This window comes from Myotis lucifugus, unplaced genomic scaffold, assembly GCF_000147115.1.
Source record: "Myotis lucifugus unplaced genomic scaffold, Myoluc2.0 scaffold_274, whole genome shotgun sequence".
Classification (NCBI taxonomy): Eukaryota; Metazoa; Chordata; class Mammalia; order Chiroptera; family Vespertilionidae; genus Myotis; species Myotis lucifugus.
In genome coordinates this window covers 1,358,032-1,375,505 of record NW_005871322.1, presented here as the reverse complement: position 1 = coordinate 1,375,505, position 17,474 = coordinate 1,358,032, and the positions used below count along the sequence as shown (strand labels likewise).

Genomic DNA, 17,474 nt, shown 5'->3' with positions numbered 1-17,474 from the left:
CAGGAGGGTAGCAGCACCTACTGGCGCACGGATTCGTGTGCAGGGCTACTAGTAAAGATATATCATGTAAGTATACATAAAATTCACCCTTTTAAAATATACAATCCAGAGGTTTTTATATTCACAAAGCTCTACAACCATCACCTCTAATTTTAGAAACCCCATGCCCATTAGTAGTCACTCCCCACTGACACCTCCCTCCAACCTCTTACAACCACTAATCTACTTTCCAGTCTCTATAAATTGCTTATTCTGGATATTCTGTGCTGGCTTCTTCCACTTAGCACAATATTTTCAAGGTTCATCAATGTTGTAGCATGAATCAGTACTTTATTCTTTTTAATGGCTGAATAATATTCCATCATTGTATGAATATACCACAGGTTTATCCATTTATAAGTTGATGAGCACTTGGGTTGTTCCCATTTTTTGGCTATTATGAATAATGCTGCTATAAGCATTTATGTCCAAATTTCTGTGTGACATATGCTTTCAATTCTCTTGAGTATATATATAAAACTAGGAGTAAAACTACTGGGGCATTCTTCTACTTTTGAAACATCCTTAAAGAAAAACTTAACATTTATATGAAAATTTAATAAACATTTGATTTACAATAAAATCTGCATAAAATGATACCTGTAGCTTTAAAAAAACTATTTTATGTTTAATGTCAGTGAAACATATGAGTAATTCATTCACCCTTTTGCCTCTCAGTCTGAGGTCAATCAACTCAAATCTTATATTATTTACCTTGTCCTTTTTCAAGAAAAATGATTTTCGATTCTGGAAGAAAATTAGATCCAGTCACAATCATTTCATGACCTCCATTTACAGAACAACTGTTGATACTGTACTTCTCAATATGAGGAAGTTCTTGAGCAGACCGCTGGGCTGTTTTAAGAGTTGAGAAGAGCAAAATATTAGTTTACAATTTTTCATACATAAATGTCAAATTCAAGCTAAAAATGAAAATAAAGAGAAGTAAGCCCTGGGCTCTTATAATTTAAGACAGTGGTAGCAATATCCACCAAAAAAAACTACATTAGTTAGAAAACAAAATAGATTCATTAGGTTGTGATTTCTAAACTATTTTCTAAAACTCCAACTATAAAGAAACCAACTCATAAAGAGAAATTAATGCCTGCAACTTCATATGACTTCAATACATTCATCTCATCCAACTTTTCTCTTTTTAGCTTAAGTTTTTAATACATTTCTTCCCTATAACTATTAAAATAGATAAATCTAATATAATTATAAAAGACAAATTAAATCCAAAGATGTGTATTTATGTTGCACAATTAAAAAAAGACATGTTTCACCCTCACCAGTTTAGCTCAGTGGATAGAGCATTGGCCTGCAGACTGAAAGGTCTCGGGTTCGATTCTGGTCAAGGGCACCTGCCCGGGTTGAAGGAGGCAGCCGATCAATGATTCTCTCTCATCATTTGTTTCTATCTCTCTTTCTCCCTCTCCCTTCCTTTCTGAAATCAATAAAAATATATTAAAAAGAAAAAAGAGGACATGTTTCTAAAAGACAAACAACAAGTAGCCCTTTCATCAAGAAAATATCTAGATCATCATTGAGACATCATGAATTCCAATTTGGACAATCTTCTCAATAACTAAATAACTGAAGCATACATGAAGTATACATTATAATAGTAAATTTTAAAAAATGGATGTAAATGTTTCTATAATGCAGTAACACTTTCCATTCTCAGGGAAAATGAACAAGTTTTTCATAATGCCTTAGAATTATTTATTTATTTATCTTTATTGTTGAAAGTATTATGTATGTCTCTTTTTCCCCCCATTGACCCTCTACAGCCCCCCCCCCCACCCTCACCACCCCAATGTCTGTGTCCATGGGTTATGCATATATGAATACAAGATCTTTGGTTGATTACCTCCCACCCATCTACCCTCCTCCCACTTCCCTCCAAGACTCTGTTCCATGCTTCCATGTTTCTGGATCCACTCTGTTCATCAGTTTATTTTGTTAATTAGATTCCCTATGAGTGAGATCATGTGATAAAATCATTATTTAAATTAACAACTTTATTTATAAACAATGACCTTGGTGCCAACTTTCTCTGATACTGATTAATTCCAAGTAGCTATATTTTCTGAAGGTCCTATTTTTGGCTTTTCCCTCCTTCCCTCCCTTCCTTCCTTTGCTTCAAGCTATAGATTATACATCTTTTGATTGCTTAGGTTCTCTAAAGATTTCTTCTTGCCAAATGCCTACATAACTTTGGTTTCTTTCTGGATTAAAGCAAACAACAACAAAAGTGGATTACACTCTCTTCTTCACACTTGGAAAACAGATCTACTTTTAGTCCTACTACTTGTGTGTAAAAACTGGTGGCTTTGAGGGTCAACTGTGTTTTGTTTAACTAGAGTAACATTTTAAAGAAATTTAAACTTGAAATCCTTTAGGAAGCAGGCATTCCCAGTTCACTCTGGCTTACATCTCCTAATACCAAGCCACAAAAGGTTATGCAAATTGGGATCCCTGCTCCATTCAAACGAATGTTAAAATACATTCTTTCATAGGGGATGGGTCTGGGATTTAGGATTAACTACCACTTGGGAAGGACCAAGCATCAACCTAGATCTCAGAAAATACTTACGTCCCTACTTAATTCCAAACAGCTCACAGAGAAGAGGCATGAAAACAAGCACTGACTGGCCGAGGGACTGGACTAATTAAAATTTTGGACATTTATGGTAGAAATTGGCCATCATAGGTAGTACATTCAAAGTGTTAACGATGAAAGTGAGGTATCTCTTTCCCCACTGAGTGTCTGGGTGAGGTCCTTATGATATCTCAAGAAAAAGAATTTTCTGAGACTTGCACAGAAGGATGAGTGATTTTATTTGTGTGAAATTATATCCTTGGGTTTTCAAAGCCCCATTTCCCGCCCTAGCCGGTTTGTCTCAGTGGATAGAGCGTCGGCCTCCCAGGTTCCATTCCAGTCAAGGGCACATCCCTTGGTTGCAGGCTCCTTCCCAGCCCCGGCCCTGGTTGGGGCATGTGCAGGAGGCAACCAATCACATCGATCTATGTTTCTCTCTGCCTTTCCCTCTGTCTTCCACTCTCCCTAAAAAAAAAAAATCAATGGAAAAATATCCTCAGGCAAGGATTAACTAACTAACTAACTAACTAAATAAATAAATAAATAAAATTTGTCATTGCGTTGGGAATCTAGTTATTAGAAGGGAGTTAAAAAAAGAAAAAGAAAAAACAAATACAAAAAACCCCCACAAAGTCCCATTTCCCTCAATCCAGTCCTAGATGATGTGCAGTTGGGGATTTGGTAGAGCTAAAAGCAAAGCCTGTGTCCAAAGTTTCCTTTCCATGTTGGAATTGGGTCGGGCACAGCGCCAGGCTAGTTGCAATCCACTGTGTGGGGTTCACATGGCCGTGAGCTTTGAGGGCAAATTCAGGGGAGCCAAGAGTGCGTGCCCCCAGTAACAACGTTCCCAGGAGTCCCAAAAACGCAAGAGCAAGAGCTCAAACTCCTTTGTTTAGGGAGTTAAATATCTTAAATCTTCCCTTGCTTGCAGTGGCCAATGACCAGTTCCCAGGTGTGACTGATGGGCAAGTACCTTTCTTATTTCACCCAGATTTTATTGGGCAGGCCTCTATTCTTCCCCTGTCCTGTTCCTCCTCCAATGATCTGCAGGGAACAGACTGGTGGCACCCTGGAGAGTGTTAACATGCAACTTCCTAGCAAAACTGCATAAATGATATATTTGGCCTTCCTTTTGCTCCTTTCCAGTTATTCATAACTAGGTTAAATTACAATGCTATCAAAAGTAACAAAAATTTTTATCGTCATAATAAAAAATTCTACACGTGTTAAAAATTGTATTTTTGAACAATATTTAGCAATATGAGAAAATGCCCATTATAAGTGAAAATATCAAAACAAGTTATAAAACTGTATCAGGTAAGCCCAACTAAAAATATTGTATATAGTCCTGGCCTGCAGAATGAGGGTCCTGGGTTTGATTCTGGTCAGGGGCACATGCCTGGGTTGCTGGCTCTATCCCCAGTGTGAAATGTACAGGTGGCAGCCGATCAGTGATTCTCTCTCATCATTGATATTTCTGACTCTCGCCCTCTCCCTTCCTCTCTGAAATCAATAAAAGTATATTTAAATAAATAAGTAAATAAAAATATTGTATATATGTACAAGGTATAAACAAAAAAAGAAAACCCTCAAAATAGTCAATAGTGACTATCTTGGGCAAGTGATATCACAAAAGATTTTAACACTACTCTTTGTATTATTCTACATTTTCTATATTCTCAACAATAATCATATATTAATTTAATAAACTAGAATAAAAATAGAAAATATTTTCAGAGGAACTTGCATCTCGAAAACTTAAACTACCCTATGAACTTATTTAAATTGTTTTACTAAATATATGTGCTTATATGGGCACAAGAATACTATGGCAGGATAATAAAAAAGCTGGCAATGATAGTTGCTTTTATGAAGAACTAGTTGACTTAGAAATTTGCTTTTTACTCTATATTCTTTTATTCTTTCTGAATGTTATCCCATGTACTTGTATTATCTATTAAAAATTAATACAATAATTACTTTTACAGTGATTGCTATTACCATGGATTTATTCAGTGATTCCCACAGTCAATAGGGAAATGATAAAGTATGACTCCAATTCAGCAAACAGCAAATGGAGGTACAAAAAGGTAATTAAGTAGATGTAATCCCAAATTAAGATGTGGTTAACAGAAATAAAATGGTATAACTGAAAGAGTATTAAGAAAACTTGTGCTCTAGGCACAGCTCTGTCACCTATAAACAAATAACCTTGGATGAGTACTTGAGATACTTGTGCTTGTCTCCTCCTACACAAAAGTAAGACATGAAATTAAAACACATCTAAGACTATGCCAGAAAGGTCTAAACAGCAGTCTCAATATTTCAGTGCTACTAGCTAACCTGCCAGAGGTCCCCAGTTCTTTGCGGCTTGGGTAGATACCATGTTCTAGGGCCTTATTTCATATCTTGTCTTTATAAATCAGGGGGAAAAGCATTTACTTTCTCAATTTGATACTGTAATTAAATTTATGGTAAAAAAAAATACCCACAAGAAACAAAATCCTGTGAGTTCTTATTTAGCTGAGGTGTCAGCTCACAGAGACAGGCATCTTCCAACATAAAGGCTGACATTTTAATTAAACAAAGATGGCCAAGTAATACTTAGTATCAGAATCATAGCTTCATGATTTGTCCTCAGATGTCATCAAGCCCAACTGCCTCATTTATAGATAAGAAAACTGTGGTCAAGCCATGGCTGGGTAGGTCAGTTGATTAGAGCATCGTCCAGACACTCCAAGGTTGTGGGTTTGATCCCCAGTCAGGGCATATAAGAAAATCAACCAATAAATGCATAAATAAGTAGAACAACAAATCGATCTCTCTCTCCTACTCCCTTCCTCTTTCTCTAAAAATCAATCAATAAAAAAAAATTTTAAAACAGGAAACTGTAGTCAAGAGAATTTATCTATGGTCACACAGCTACCTAAGGTCAAATTATAACAAGAAATCATTTTCTAACTTCAAGATCATTACTCCTCCCCTAACCATGTAGCTTATTTTCATAAGAAGATCACATCAGCTATCCAGACTCTGTGCCTCAGTTTACACTTTTTATCCAAACATCACATTATAAGCAAAACAGAAAATGACCTATTGTAAACAAAATTTTAAAACATCATCACAAAGCTCACTTACAGCACTCAACAGGTATAGAAGCTGTCTGCAGAGAAAGGACTTTTCCATTGGGCTGTGGGATGTGTACACGAAACACAAGTCGTACTCTAGTATTCTTTCTGCCAATATCAGTTTCTCCTTTTCGAAGTTCTATATCTGAATTTCGGAGTTTCAAAATACCTGCACAGTCAATACTAGGGAGAAAAAATAGAAAAATTTTACTTGCTGACTGATAATTAGTGGTTCTAAACAACTCAACTAAATAGCCATTATTAATTTGGCAGGGAATAACTATCACTACCTAAAATAAAAAATGTTTGAAAAAGGTAAAGGGATTAAGCAAAAAACAAAACAAAACACCCTCATAGACACAGACAATAGAAGGATGATTACCAGAGGGAAAAGTGGGTTAGAAGAGGTAGAAGAGGGTAAAGGAGAGATAAATGGAAATTTTTAAAAAATGTTTTTGGCCCTGATCGGTTTGGCTCAGTGGATAGAGTGTTGGCCTGCGGACTGAAGGGTCCCGGGTTCGATTTCAGTCAAGGGCATGTACCTTGGTTTTGGGCACATCCCCAGTAGGGGGTGTGCAGGAGGCAGCTGATCGATGTTTCTAACTCTCTATCCGTCTCCCTTCCTCTCTGTAAAAAATCAATAAAATATATCTTTAAGCCAAACCGGTTTGGCTCAGTGGATAGAGCGTCAGCCTGCGGACTCAAGGGTCCCAGGTTCGATTCCGGTCAAGGGCATGTACCTTGGTTGCGGGCACATCCCCAGTGGGGAGTGTGCAGGAGGCAGCTGATTGATCTCTCTCATCGATGTTTCTAACTCTCTATCCCTCTCCCTTCTTCTCTGTAAAAAATCAATAAAATATATTTTTAAAAAAAAAATAATAAATAAATAAATAATGTTTTTGTATGACAAAATGTAATAGTAAGTGTAATAGATTGTCTGTAAATATGGCTGTCAATAATTCCTTCCCATTCCTGTACTTGCATGCCCTCCTCCTAGAGTTCCTATGTCTCCTGTCCTTGAGAGCTGGCCTTACAGAATGTGGCCAAGTGATGCCGAGTAAGTTATAAGCCTAGCACTTAAGAAGCCTCATAACTTCCTCTTGGAGCCCTAAGCCACCATGATGAAGTCCAGATAGCAGGACAGAATGGTTGAGATAATCTTTATTCCAGTCATCTTGGATGTTCCAAACCCAGCTGAGTTACCAGCTGGATTCAGGTGCATGAGTGATCCTAGCCAACACCATATGAATGAACTGGCTGAGTGTAGACAACCCAAAGAATGATGAAAAAAAATAGTTATTATGCCCTGGCTGGTGTGCTTAGTGGTTAGAGCAGCGGTTCTCAACCTGTGGGTCGCAACCCCTTTGGCGGTCGAACGACCCTTTCACAGGGGTCACTTAAGACCATCCTGCATATCAGATATTTACATTACGATTCATAACAGTAGCAACATTACAGTTATGAAGTAGCAATGAAAATAATCTTATGGTTGGGTCACAACACGAGGAACTATATTTAAAGGGCCAGAAGGTTGAGAATGGTTAGAGTGTTGGCCTATGCAGGTTCAATTCCCGCCCCCAGTCAGGGCGCATACGGGAGGCAACCAGTAGATATATCTCCCTCCCCCCACCCACATATCCTCATGTGAGGAAGGAAGGAAGGAAGGAAGGAAGGAAGGAAGGAAGGAAGGAAGGAAGGAAGGAAGGAAGGAAGGAAGGAGAGAGAGAGAGAGAGAGAGAGAGAGAGAGAGAGAGAGAAAGAGAGAGAAAGAGAGAAAGAAAGAGAGAAAGAGAGAAAGAGAGAAAGAGAGAAAGTAAGTTACTACTTAAAGCCATTAAATTTGGGGGGTGGTTTGTTTTTCAGAACTAGGTAAGTGAAACACAAAGTAAAAAGACTTTTTACTCCTATATATGTAATTATACCAGAAAAGATTCACTTGTCAGACAACAAATCTCATTAACAGCATAGATTTTTATAGTGATTCAGAGGCACAGTGCACAGATTTGTGCACACTGAAAGGAAATTAATTAGAAGAAATATTTTAATATCACTATTCGTCCTTTCTCTGTAATAGAAATGTCAACCAATTCACAATCGACAATGCCAGATCGAAACACACGTGTGCGATTGGCACCAGCAAGAGCTTTCTATGTATCGTGCATGCGCAAGTCAACTTAGTCTTTTATATATGTAGAATAAACTTGCCTAATTAGACCTGCTTTCTGATGTAGCTGAACTTTTTCCAGCCCAGTGAAGCACCCCAACTTCTCTTTCAGGTAATTGTCAGCAACACAGCAGTAAATATCAACAGGAAGCAGATTATTGTAGATCAGGCAAGGAGAACAAAGGGTAAAATATTTTTAACTGCAGCAGTGTTTGATTATATTCTGCACAGTGAGAAAACCTGAAGTCATTTTCAAGGTCCACCATTTCTTTCTTCTTTTCAGTTGGGTCAAGTTTCTAAGCTTTCTAAATCTCCATTTTCCGGCTAATGAAAAGAAAATAGGATTCCACCAAGTCTCCTTTCTACCTACTCCAGGATTTCTGTGAGGATCAAATGAGATGAGGCATGGGAAAACCCATCACAGACATTTGGTTAAAGTGTAAAATGTTTCCACCTGGCCTATAAAGCAAGTTGTGCTCCTGGGCTGAAGAAACTCCAAGGAGGCTAGTCGTCCCTAGGGAGAGAAAGCTGGGCGTTGCTACATGACGTAATTACCCAGTGTCCACAGCGACAGTTTCTGGGCTGGGCGGGGCTGTGGACTGCATTTTGCGCCATGGGGTCTCGGTAGCATCAGCTGCGATTTGGTGGGCAGGGGCCTGTGTCCCATTTGGGGGAAGCCGAGTGTTGCCTAGTGGGCGCCAGGGCCATGGTGCTGTTTCTCTGTAAATGGCCAGTGTATGTCACAGCAGCTCCTGCGTTGAGAGTCTGCCCCCTGGTGGTCAGTGCGTGTTATAGCAAACGGTTGGACAGTCAGACACTTAGCATATTAGCCTTTTATATATATAGACACTTATTAATAAGACAATCCATCAGGCTAAGATTCTTGCATTTTTAACTATATTACATATTTCTAAAGTTTCTAAATTTTAAGTGTCTGTCATTTCTAAACTATATTACATATTTCTAAAGAATGCATACACAAAATTAGTTTTGGCATTTAAGATCTAACATTCATTACCTTCAAAATTTATCTATTATTTTTAAAAAATATATTTTATTGATTTTTTTCAGAGAGGAATGGAGAGGGATAGAGAGCCAGAAACATCAATGAGAGAGAAACATCGATCAGCTGCCTCCTGCACACTCCATACTGGGTATGTGCCCACAACCAAGGTACATGCCCTTGACCGGATTCGAACCTGGGACCCTTGAGTCCACAGGTCAACACTCTATCCACTGAGCGAAACCGGTTAGGGCCAAAATTTATTACTAAGTATGGTGTGCTTAACACGTAACTATGGTAGGAACTATGTAACAGTACCTACAACATATCTTTGTTACTCACATATTGGAAGAATTTAGCAAACGGATAACTAATGGTCAACATTCTAGTTCACGTTTACTCTCTCTTATGGCATTTACTGTTATTGATCCTCTTACTGTATCTACCAAAAGTTCCAATTCTAATGTGCACTGCCAAAAGGCCACAGAGGTTGCTTTGAAGGACAATGTGTATTACAGAACTAGGTTATCAAGATAAGAACCAGTAAAACACAAGAAAGAATCCCAAAAAGGATGAATATTTTCATCTTCAGAAAAAAAAAAAATTTCTAAAAAAGAAAATACTTTTGAAAATAAATATTTAATTAATGTCAAACAACTGCACTTTAGTTCAAAGCAGTATTGATCAAATTGTGTCAAGTAGTGATTATTAATGTTAACATGCCAAAATGAGTCTTTAGGGGAAAACACCAGAGAGTATACATTTTATTAAGTTTTGAAGGAAGGTATTTTAGTAGAAAGCTAAGCTTCTAATAGAAAATGTGGAATAAGAGAATCAGAAAGGACAATCTTAAAACTCTGGCCAAGAAATGCCAGACAAGAGAAAAAAACCAACCAACAAAAAACTACATATATCAGAATGAAAATAACTATAACTACTAAAGTCTGTTTACAACTAAAACTATATTTTAGATCAGAATGTAACTCTGCCACATCCATATTCATTTAGTTTTAAAAACAGGAAGGAGTTATGAGTAGGGTAAGGCAATGAGTACTGACATGCTATAATTAAAGTATCTTATAGGGTGGTGGCTCTATGATTTATCAGTTAGTGAACTGGTTTTAAATAAAGGGTCTTACACATCCAAGAGAGATTAGAATTGAAATGACAAAGCCTGAGGGATAGTAGGCAAAACAAGGGGAATATCTACCAATCTTTTCCCATTTGTTGTTCAGAGAACAGTAGAGACATTTAACACATACTTATAATTCACTTATGCATCAATTATTTTGAACAATGAATGGTCTTATCTATCACTCACAAAATTTTACCTCCCACTATGTGAAACTATATTACATTCAATTACTATAGCTTATCATAGTAATTAGTTCTTGGGTAAAACAAGCTCATTTAGCATTTTAGCTACCTTATCTAAGTACATGGAAAAGGTTTCTTAGGTTTGGTAACTTCCTTGATGCTCTTCACTCAACCCTTTCGTGGACACATACAAAGTTGCTAGAAGCCTTGGTTTCCATAGAATTCTTGTTTCCCGATCTAACAGTCCAGAGTGCATAAAATGGCCAGAGAAGTTTCAGGTATGCATCTGGCAAAACAGGGTGAGGGGGCTAGTTGCTCGTTACTATTAATTGTATTTCTGCAACTTTGTCCTTTATAGTGTGATCCAGGCAGGCAGTATATGCCAGCTCTGTTGGAAAAGGGACATGAAATCATGACCACCAGCTCTGTTACATGTGCTAGTAGATAGAAAGAGGAAGAGGCAGATATGTTCAGACCCTAGTTTTCTGATCCCCCCCCCCCCGACACACACACACACACACACACACACACACTATTAATTGTGTGAGGCTTTCCTAATTTTGTGAGAATTTGTGTTTTCTTTAATATATTTATTTATACTCTATTGTTTAGAAAGAATATGGCATTTTACAACATAAATACAAATAAGATAAAAAAGAAAAGAAACAGCCAGGCCGGTGTGGTTCAGTGGTTGACCATTGACCTATGAACCAGGAGGTCACTCAATTCCTGGTCAGGGCACATGCATGGGTTGCTGGCTCAATCCCCAGTAGGGGGTGTGCAGGGGGCAGCCAATCAATGTTTCTCTCATCATTGATGTTTCTATCTCTCTCTCCATCTCCTTTCCTCTCTCTCTAAAATCAATAAAAACATATTAAAAAAAGAAAAAAAACATACTAAAAATGCAGGGAAGGAAAAACAGGAGCTTGGAAACCCAATGACTTATGAAGCCACTGTGCTAGCCCCTAAAATGCCTATGTGTATATTTCTATTAGGGGAAACAAAACAAAACCTGTTTTAGCCACTGATTTTGGGTTTTCATAACAGGCAGCTATATATAATCCTAAGTAATACACTTGAACAAAACTCTATTGCCTACTCATTTGGAAGCTGGCCACCTAAAGGTAGTCAAAATTTTTCTTAAAAGAAACAACGATCATAATTGTACCACAATTGTTTATTCATTGTTTACCCTATTAGTCTATGACCTACTTGAAAAAAGTCAAAATATTTTTATCTCTACCACCTTGTATACTGCTTGGCAGGTACTACGATGGGTTCATAAGTTTCTACTGAATTGAAGTTTCTTTCTGGAAATATGCTACCAACCTTAGCAAATGTACTATGATTATTTATATGTTATTCAGTTAATTTAGAACAACAAATATTTCATTTTTGTACTATAAAAAAGAAAAAAGGTATGTTTTTTTCAAAAGTTGTTTGAGGAAAAGAAAAAGCTATCCATTTGGGGGTGCTTCAAAATACCTGGCTGACATATTGTTTTCAGGAAGAAGTGGAATTTCCAGAACCTTTGTGCTGGCAATTATTATCTCCTGGCTTGCAGTAGCAACTGTCTTCCCAGTGATTCGATGCACCTGGTAAAATGCATGAGGTCGTAAATATCGATCATCTGCTGTTCCAATAAACATCTGTAGATTTATCGGCTTTTCACTATAGCCCAGCAGCTAATCAGGAAGAAAAAAACACAGAAAAAAACACCCAATTTATTATCCATGCATTTTACAAGAAGCTTACACCAGTAAATCTTTATATCTTTATCATATATATATATGTATATAATTTTGGTATCATATATTATTGATATATGAAATATTTTTTTAAAAGACAACATTTTCAAAAGTAGTAAGTGGGTGTGATCTCCCTCCCAGGAGCAGGCCCACACCTTTCTTCCCTCTCAGGCCAGCCTCTCTTAAACTCTAAGGGTCCCCATGAGACTTGCAACCAGGGGAGCAATGAGGAGGTCCGAGGCTGACCCCCTGAACCTGTCTCCAAGGCCCTCTTTTCTTTGACTTTCCAGTGAGCCAAAGCACCTCCACCTAGCTCATTTCTTTCCTATAACATCTGTACTGAGCCAAAGCAGCCCCACCGAGGCTCTCCTGTTGCTTCTTCTATCCTAAGCCCTTCCTTGTTTCATTGTCCCCAGCTTTAATAAATGTACTTCTCTAAATGAAAAATAAATTAAATAAAAAAGTAGTAAGTGAACAACCTTCAAAATTTTGGTAACTTAAAGTAGTTTAAGAATTATAAAATTCTGGAATATATTACAAAGGTATCATAGTGTGTTTTTTAAAATTTTGTTTGTTAGTTTATTTTGTCCATTAGATTCCTCAGATGAGTAAAATCATATGGTGTTTGTCTTTCTCTGACGGCTTATTTCACGTAGCATAATGCTCTCCAGGTCCATTCATGCTGTCACAAAAGGTAAGATTTCCTTCTTTGTTTATAGCCGAGTAGTATTCCATTATGTAAATGTACCACAGCTTTTTTATCCACTTGTCTACTGATGGACACCTGGGCTATTTTCAAATCTTGGCTATCTTTCTATATAATAAAAGGCTAATATGCAAATTGACCGAAAGGCAGAATGACTGGTCGCTATGATGCGCACTGACCACAAGGGGGCAGACGCTCAACGCAGGAGCTGCCCCCTGGTGGTCAGTGTGCTCCCACAGGGGGGGCGCTGCTCAGCCAGAAGCCAGGCTCATGGCTGGTGAGCGCAGCTGCCATGGCGGGAGTCTCTCCCACCTCTGTGGCAGCACTACGGATGTCTAACGGGGAGTGGGCCTAAGCCATCAGTTGGACATCCCCCAAGGGCTCCTGGACTGCGAGAGGGCACAGGCTGGGCTGAGGGACCCCCCCCCCGAGTGCACGAATTTCATGCACTGGGTCTCTAGTATGTATGTGTGTGTGTGTGTGTGTGTGTGTGTGTGTGTGTGTATATACATATATATATATATATATATATATATATATATATATATATATATATAAACCCTAATATGCAAATAGACTGAACAGCGGAACAACCAAACCACCAGTGCTATGACGTGTGCTAACCACCAGGGGTGGCGGGATGGTGGAGCAGGTGAGTGGGGGTGGCGGGATGGTGGAGCAGGTGAGTGGGGGTGCCAGACCAAGGTGGGGCGCCAGTCGCTGTCATCGGGGCGAGCCTCTGATGGTTACTGAAAATTCTTTGCTCCTGTGCACCGCAGTCCCGCCCGGCATTCGCACCTGCTGCCGGCCCTGATCACACCTGCTGCCGGTGCCAGAACCGCCACTTGCACCCGCAGCCAGTGCCCAGTACCGGCCCCGATTGTTTGGTGCCATCAGCGAGTGCAAGTGGTGGCTGACGGCCCCGATTGCCCCTCAGGAGCAGGGGGAGGTGGAGAAGCCCTGAGGGGCGATCAGGGCTGGCAACCGCCACTCGCACCCACTGCCGGTGCTGGCCCCAATTGCTCCATGCTGTCAGCAGGTGCAAGTGGGGCCAGTGCCATCAGCATGTGAGAGCAGCAGCAGCGGGAGTAGGGCTGCCGGCAGAGAAGGGAACGGGGACTGCGGTGAGAGGGGCTGGTTGGGGGCATGGAGGTTGAGCCGAGACCTGCCCCTGTGCCCACCACAGCCTCATTGCCCACAGTTCCTTTCAAGGTGCACGAATTCGTGCACTGGGCCCCTAGTTGTAAATAATGCTGCAATGAACATAGGGATGCATATATTCTTTTGAATTAGTTTTATGGACTTTGGATATATTCCCAGAAGTGGAATCGATGGGTCATAAGGAAGTTCCATTTTCCAATTTTTGTTGTTGTTGTTAATCCTCACCCGAGGATATTTTTTCCATTGATTTTCAGAGAGTGGAAGGAAGGGAGGGAGAGAGGAGAAACATTGATGGGAGAGACACACAGCAATTGGTTGCCTCCTGTATGTGTCCTGACCTGGGCCAGGATCGAACCTGCAACCTAGGTACATGCCTTTGACCAGGAATTGAACCCGTGACCCTTCAGTGCATGGGGCAATGCTCTAGCCACTAAGCACACCAGACAGGGTGGCATGCTATTTATTTTGTCAGATCACCGTCTTAAGCTTTTGCTGGGCTTTATTGCAGCTTTAGTCTGATTCCTCTGCTTTGAGATGGCAGCTTCCTTGTACTTGGTAGAGGTCTTAGAAGCTTCGGAGAGATCTCTCACCACTCCTATTTTTGGCTCCAAGTGCTTCTAGGAGAAAGATTTTTCTCTGTAGCTGTTTAATCCATTAAACCAGAAAGGGAACAACATAAAATATGGCTTGCATAAAGTCTATTTTTCAGTAAGCATAATGGAGGAGGTATCAGCTTTTCAAGGCAGTACTTAGGTGGAGTATCTGGTGCCCAGCCCCAAGCACTGTCAGTACAAGTTGTGGTCAAATCACAGTGTCAGTGATGTTTTCACTACAGCAATACTGCGTAGGTGGGTGGACAGTGTTCCAGGCCATGTAGCTTCCAAGCCTGAGATTTTATGAGCTCCCTAATAACCTTTAAAAAAAATTCTCTTCGCCAAAGAAAAAGAAAATTCTCTTCTGTTTTTGTACTATGGTTTAGAAAATATCCAAATATGTGATAAAAATATAGAGTGCCTAGTACAGTGTCTAGCATGTAGTTAGTGATAAACAATTAGCTATTGATCTGCATTCATGATTCTAAGTATGGAATCAATCAGAGTTTCAAGTGTGAATAACGAGTTTTTTTTTTTATTATGTGGTCCTTCAGATGAATGCTTTACTCCTTCACTGCTGGCCCATCCCTGGCTTTATAGTGGAGTTTGTAACTGAGCAACATCATAATTTATTGATGTATCCTCTGCTACCCAGGAAAGGACATGAAGACTTTTGACTATTATCAGATAATATAATTTACCCGGGATGGTTTTCAGTCCTGTAACATTTATAGAGAAGCAATTAAAGCCTGGACCATTGCAATAGCCTTATACGTGCTCTCCCTGTTTTTACTTTTGCTCCCCTACAGCCTATTCTTTGTCCAGGAGCCAGAACAAACTTATACTAATCGAAAATTTTCAAGCCCCTGCTCAGAACTATCAGGTGGCTTCTTTCCACACTTAGAACTAAATTCAAATGCCCTATGATGATTTACAAGGCCTATGTGATCTAGGCCCTGGCTAACTTGTTCCCTTACCTTCTACTACTCTATTGCTTCCACACTCTGCTCTGGCCATTGTGGTCTTGCTACATTACTCCCCAAGCTCATTCCTAACCTCAGGGCCTTCACACTTAATATTTTATTCCTTTGAAATATTCTTCCCTCTCATCTTCATATTACCTTACTCCTTCAGCTCTGTACTCAAAGGTCAGCTCCTCAGAGAAGACCACCCTCTCTAAAATACCACATCTCTATCCCCTTATCCTGTTTACTATTTTTTATAGTAACTGATCACTTAAAAAGTTTATTATACATTTGTTTATTATCTGTCTTCCTCAGTATCATGTAAGTTACAAAATAGCAAAAACTTTTCTTGGTCACCACTCTACCACTTCCCTCTTTGTACTGAGGATCAATTATGGAAATATCCACAGTGAATGTTATTGCTTCAGCCAATATTATATAGGTGACACATAATAAAGAACAAAGTAGCATGTATTAAACTTTAAGAAGTTAGTGAACCTTGGCTGGTATAGTTCAGTGATTAGAGCATCAGCCCTCGCACCTGTGACAAGGGTTCCATTCCGGTCAAGGGCACATACCTGGGTTGCATGTGGGAGTCAACCAATCGATGTGTCTCTCTCACATTGATGTGTGTGTCTCCCCCCTCCCCTCTAAAAATCAATGGAAAAAAATATCCTTGGTAAGGATTAACACACAAAAAAAGTTAGTGAAGACCCTGAAAGGCAGACTTTTTTTTTTTTTTAAAATCTAAGAATATAGGAGAACCGAAGATGGCGGCATAGAAAAACACCGGAAATTGCTGCCTCCGACAACAACTTCAAAAATACAACTAAAAGGGAGAACGGTCATCATCCAGAACCACAGGAAGGCTGGCTGAGTGGAAACTCTACAACTAGAAGGAAAGAGAAGAGCACACAGACTCAGAGGAACTACGAAAGTGAAGTGCAGAGGTACAGAGGCTCCGGCGCGCGCGGAAAGGGGCGGGCACCTGAGGACGCGGCTGTCTTTTTGAATCGGGAGGGAGTCACAAGCTCCCGACTGCTCTGAACTCCGGTTCCGGGAAATCTCTGGGGTCCCAGGACTCATACGGGGAGAAACTGGACGGTCTGGCAGCAGGCAGAACTCGGAACTTGAGGACGGCTTTCCCTCAGAGGTGCTGGCAGCAATTACCAGGACACTGAGACGCGCAGCCCCTTAGGGCAGGGCTGAGAATCAGCCATAGCTGCTTGCTCCGCCCTGTTGATTCCGAGACCCCCGCCCCTTCCAGGCTGCTGCAAAGCCTTTTGCATATGAATGCCTGGGTCCTTTGCAAACTGACAATTACCTAACAAATTGCAGCTGGGCCAGACAGACCCAGAACTTCCAAGAGAAGGCCCAAGGCCCCACAGTAACTTGCATTGCTTCTCAGCTGGGCCTCATCTGGGCACCCCCAAACCCCAAAAAAAGGAAGGGGAATCTGCATATCTCTTCGTAGCTCCTGCTGGGTAACCTCAGGAAGAGGCTTAATTAGCACCTCCTTAGATCCAAGAGCCAGTGTATCCAGTGGTCAGAGTGGGACCACCCAGATTATAACTCCTCAAATTATAAGGAACACACTCAGGGGGCAGACTCAGTGAGCACCAAAGCCCCACTGAAGCAAGTCTTGCCCCAGAAGGGTGTCTTCAGCACAGAAGTTCTCCCACTGCAGACACAGCTGATTCTCACTGCCAATTGGCCTGGAGGTCAATTCCTCCCAGTGACACCTAAAACAACCAAGGCATAACTACAACAAGACTGTGCACAAAGCCCACAAGGGGGTGCACCAAGAGTGTCCACCTCAGGTAACTGGGGAGGCTGAGCCACTGGGCCCTGTAGGACACCTAGCACACAAAACCACTCTACCAACACAGGGAAGCAGACAAAATGCGAAGACAAAGAAACAGGTCACAAATGACAGAAATGGAGGAAAGCAAACGACTGGATATAGAGTTCAAAACCACGGTTCTAAGATTTTTCAAGAATTTTATGGAAACCGCCGATAAAAGTAGTGAGATCCTCGATAAATG

At 40.2% G+C, this 17,474-nt stretch overlaps 1 protein-coding gene across 7 annotated transcripts in view; it reads right to left on the bottom strand.

The window, feature by feature from the left end:
• Window positions 1-17,474, bottom strand: part of NFATC3 (nuclear factor of activated T cells 3) — a 97,984-nt gene that overhangs the window by 37,613 nt on the left and 42,897 nt on the right. For 3 of the 7 annotated variants that reach the window (XM_006099460.3, XM_006099459.3, XM_023763103.1), the window contains exons 4-6: window positions 11,742-11,941; window positions 5,783-5,955; window positions 754-894 (exon numbers count right to left, since the gene is read on the bottom strand). In XM_006099460.3, coding sequence (XP_006099522.1) covers window positions 754-894; window positions 5,783-5,955; window positions 11,742-11,941 — 514 coding nt within the window. Of the gene's footprint in view, window positions 1-753; window positions 895-1,465; window positions 1,487-4,876; window positions 4,894-5,782; window positions 5,956-10,380; window positions 10,645-11,741; window positions 11,942-17,474 lie in introns of those variants that run through there. The other 4 variants (XM_023763104.1, XM_023763105.1, XR_002831819.1 and 1 more) reach the window with 4 other exon arrangements.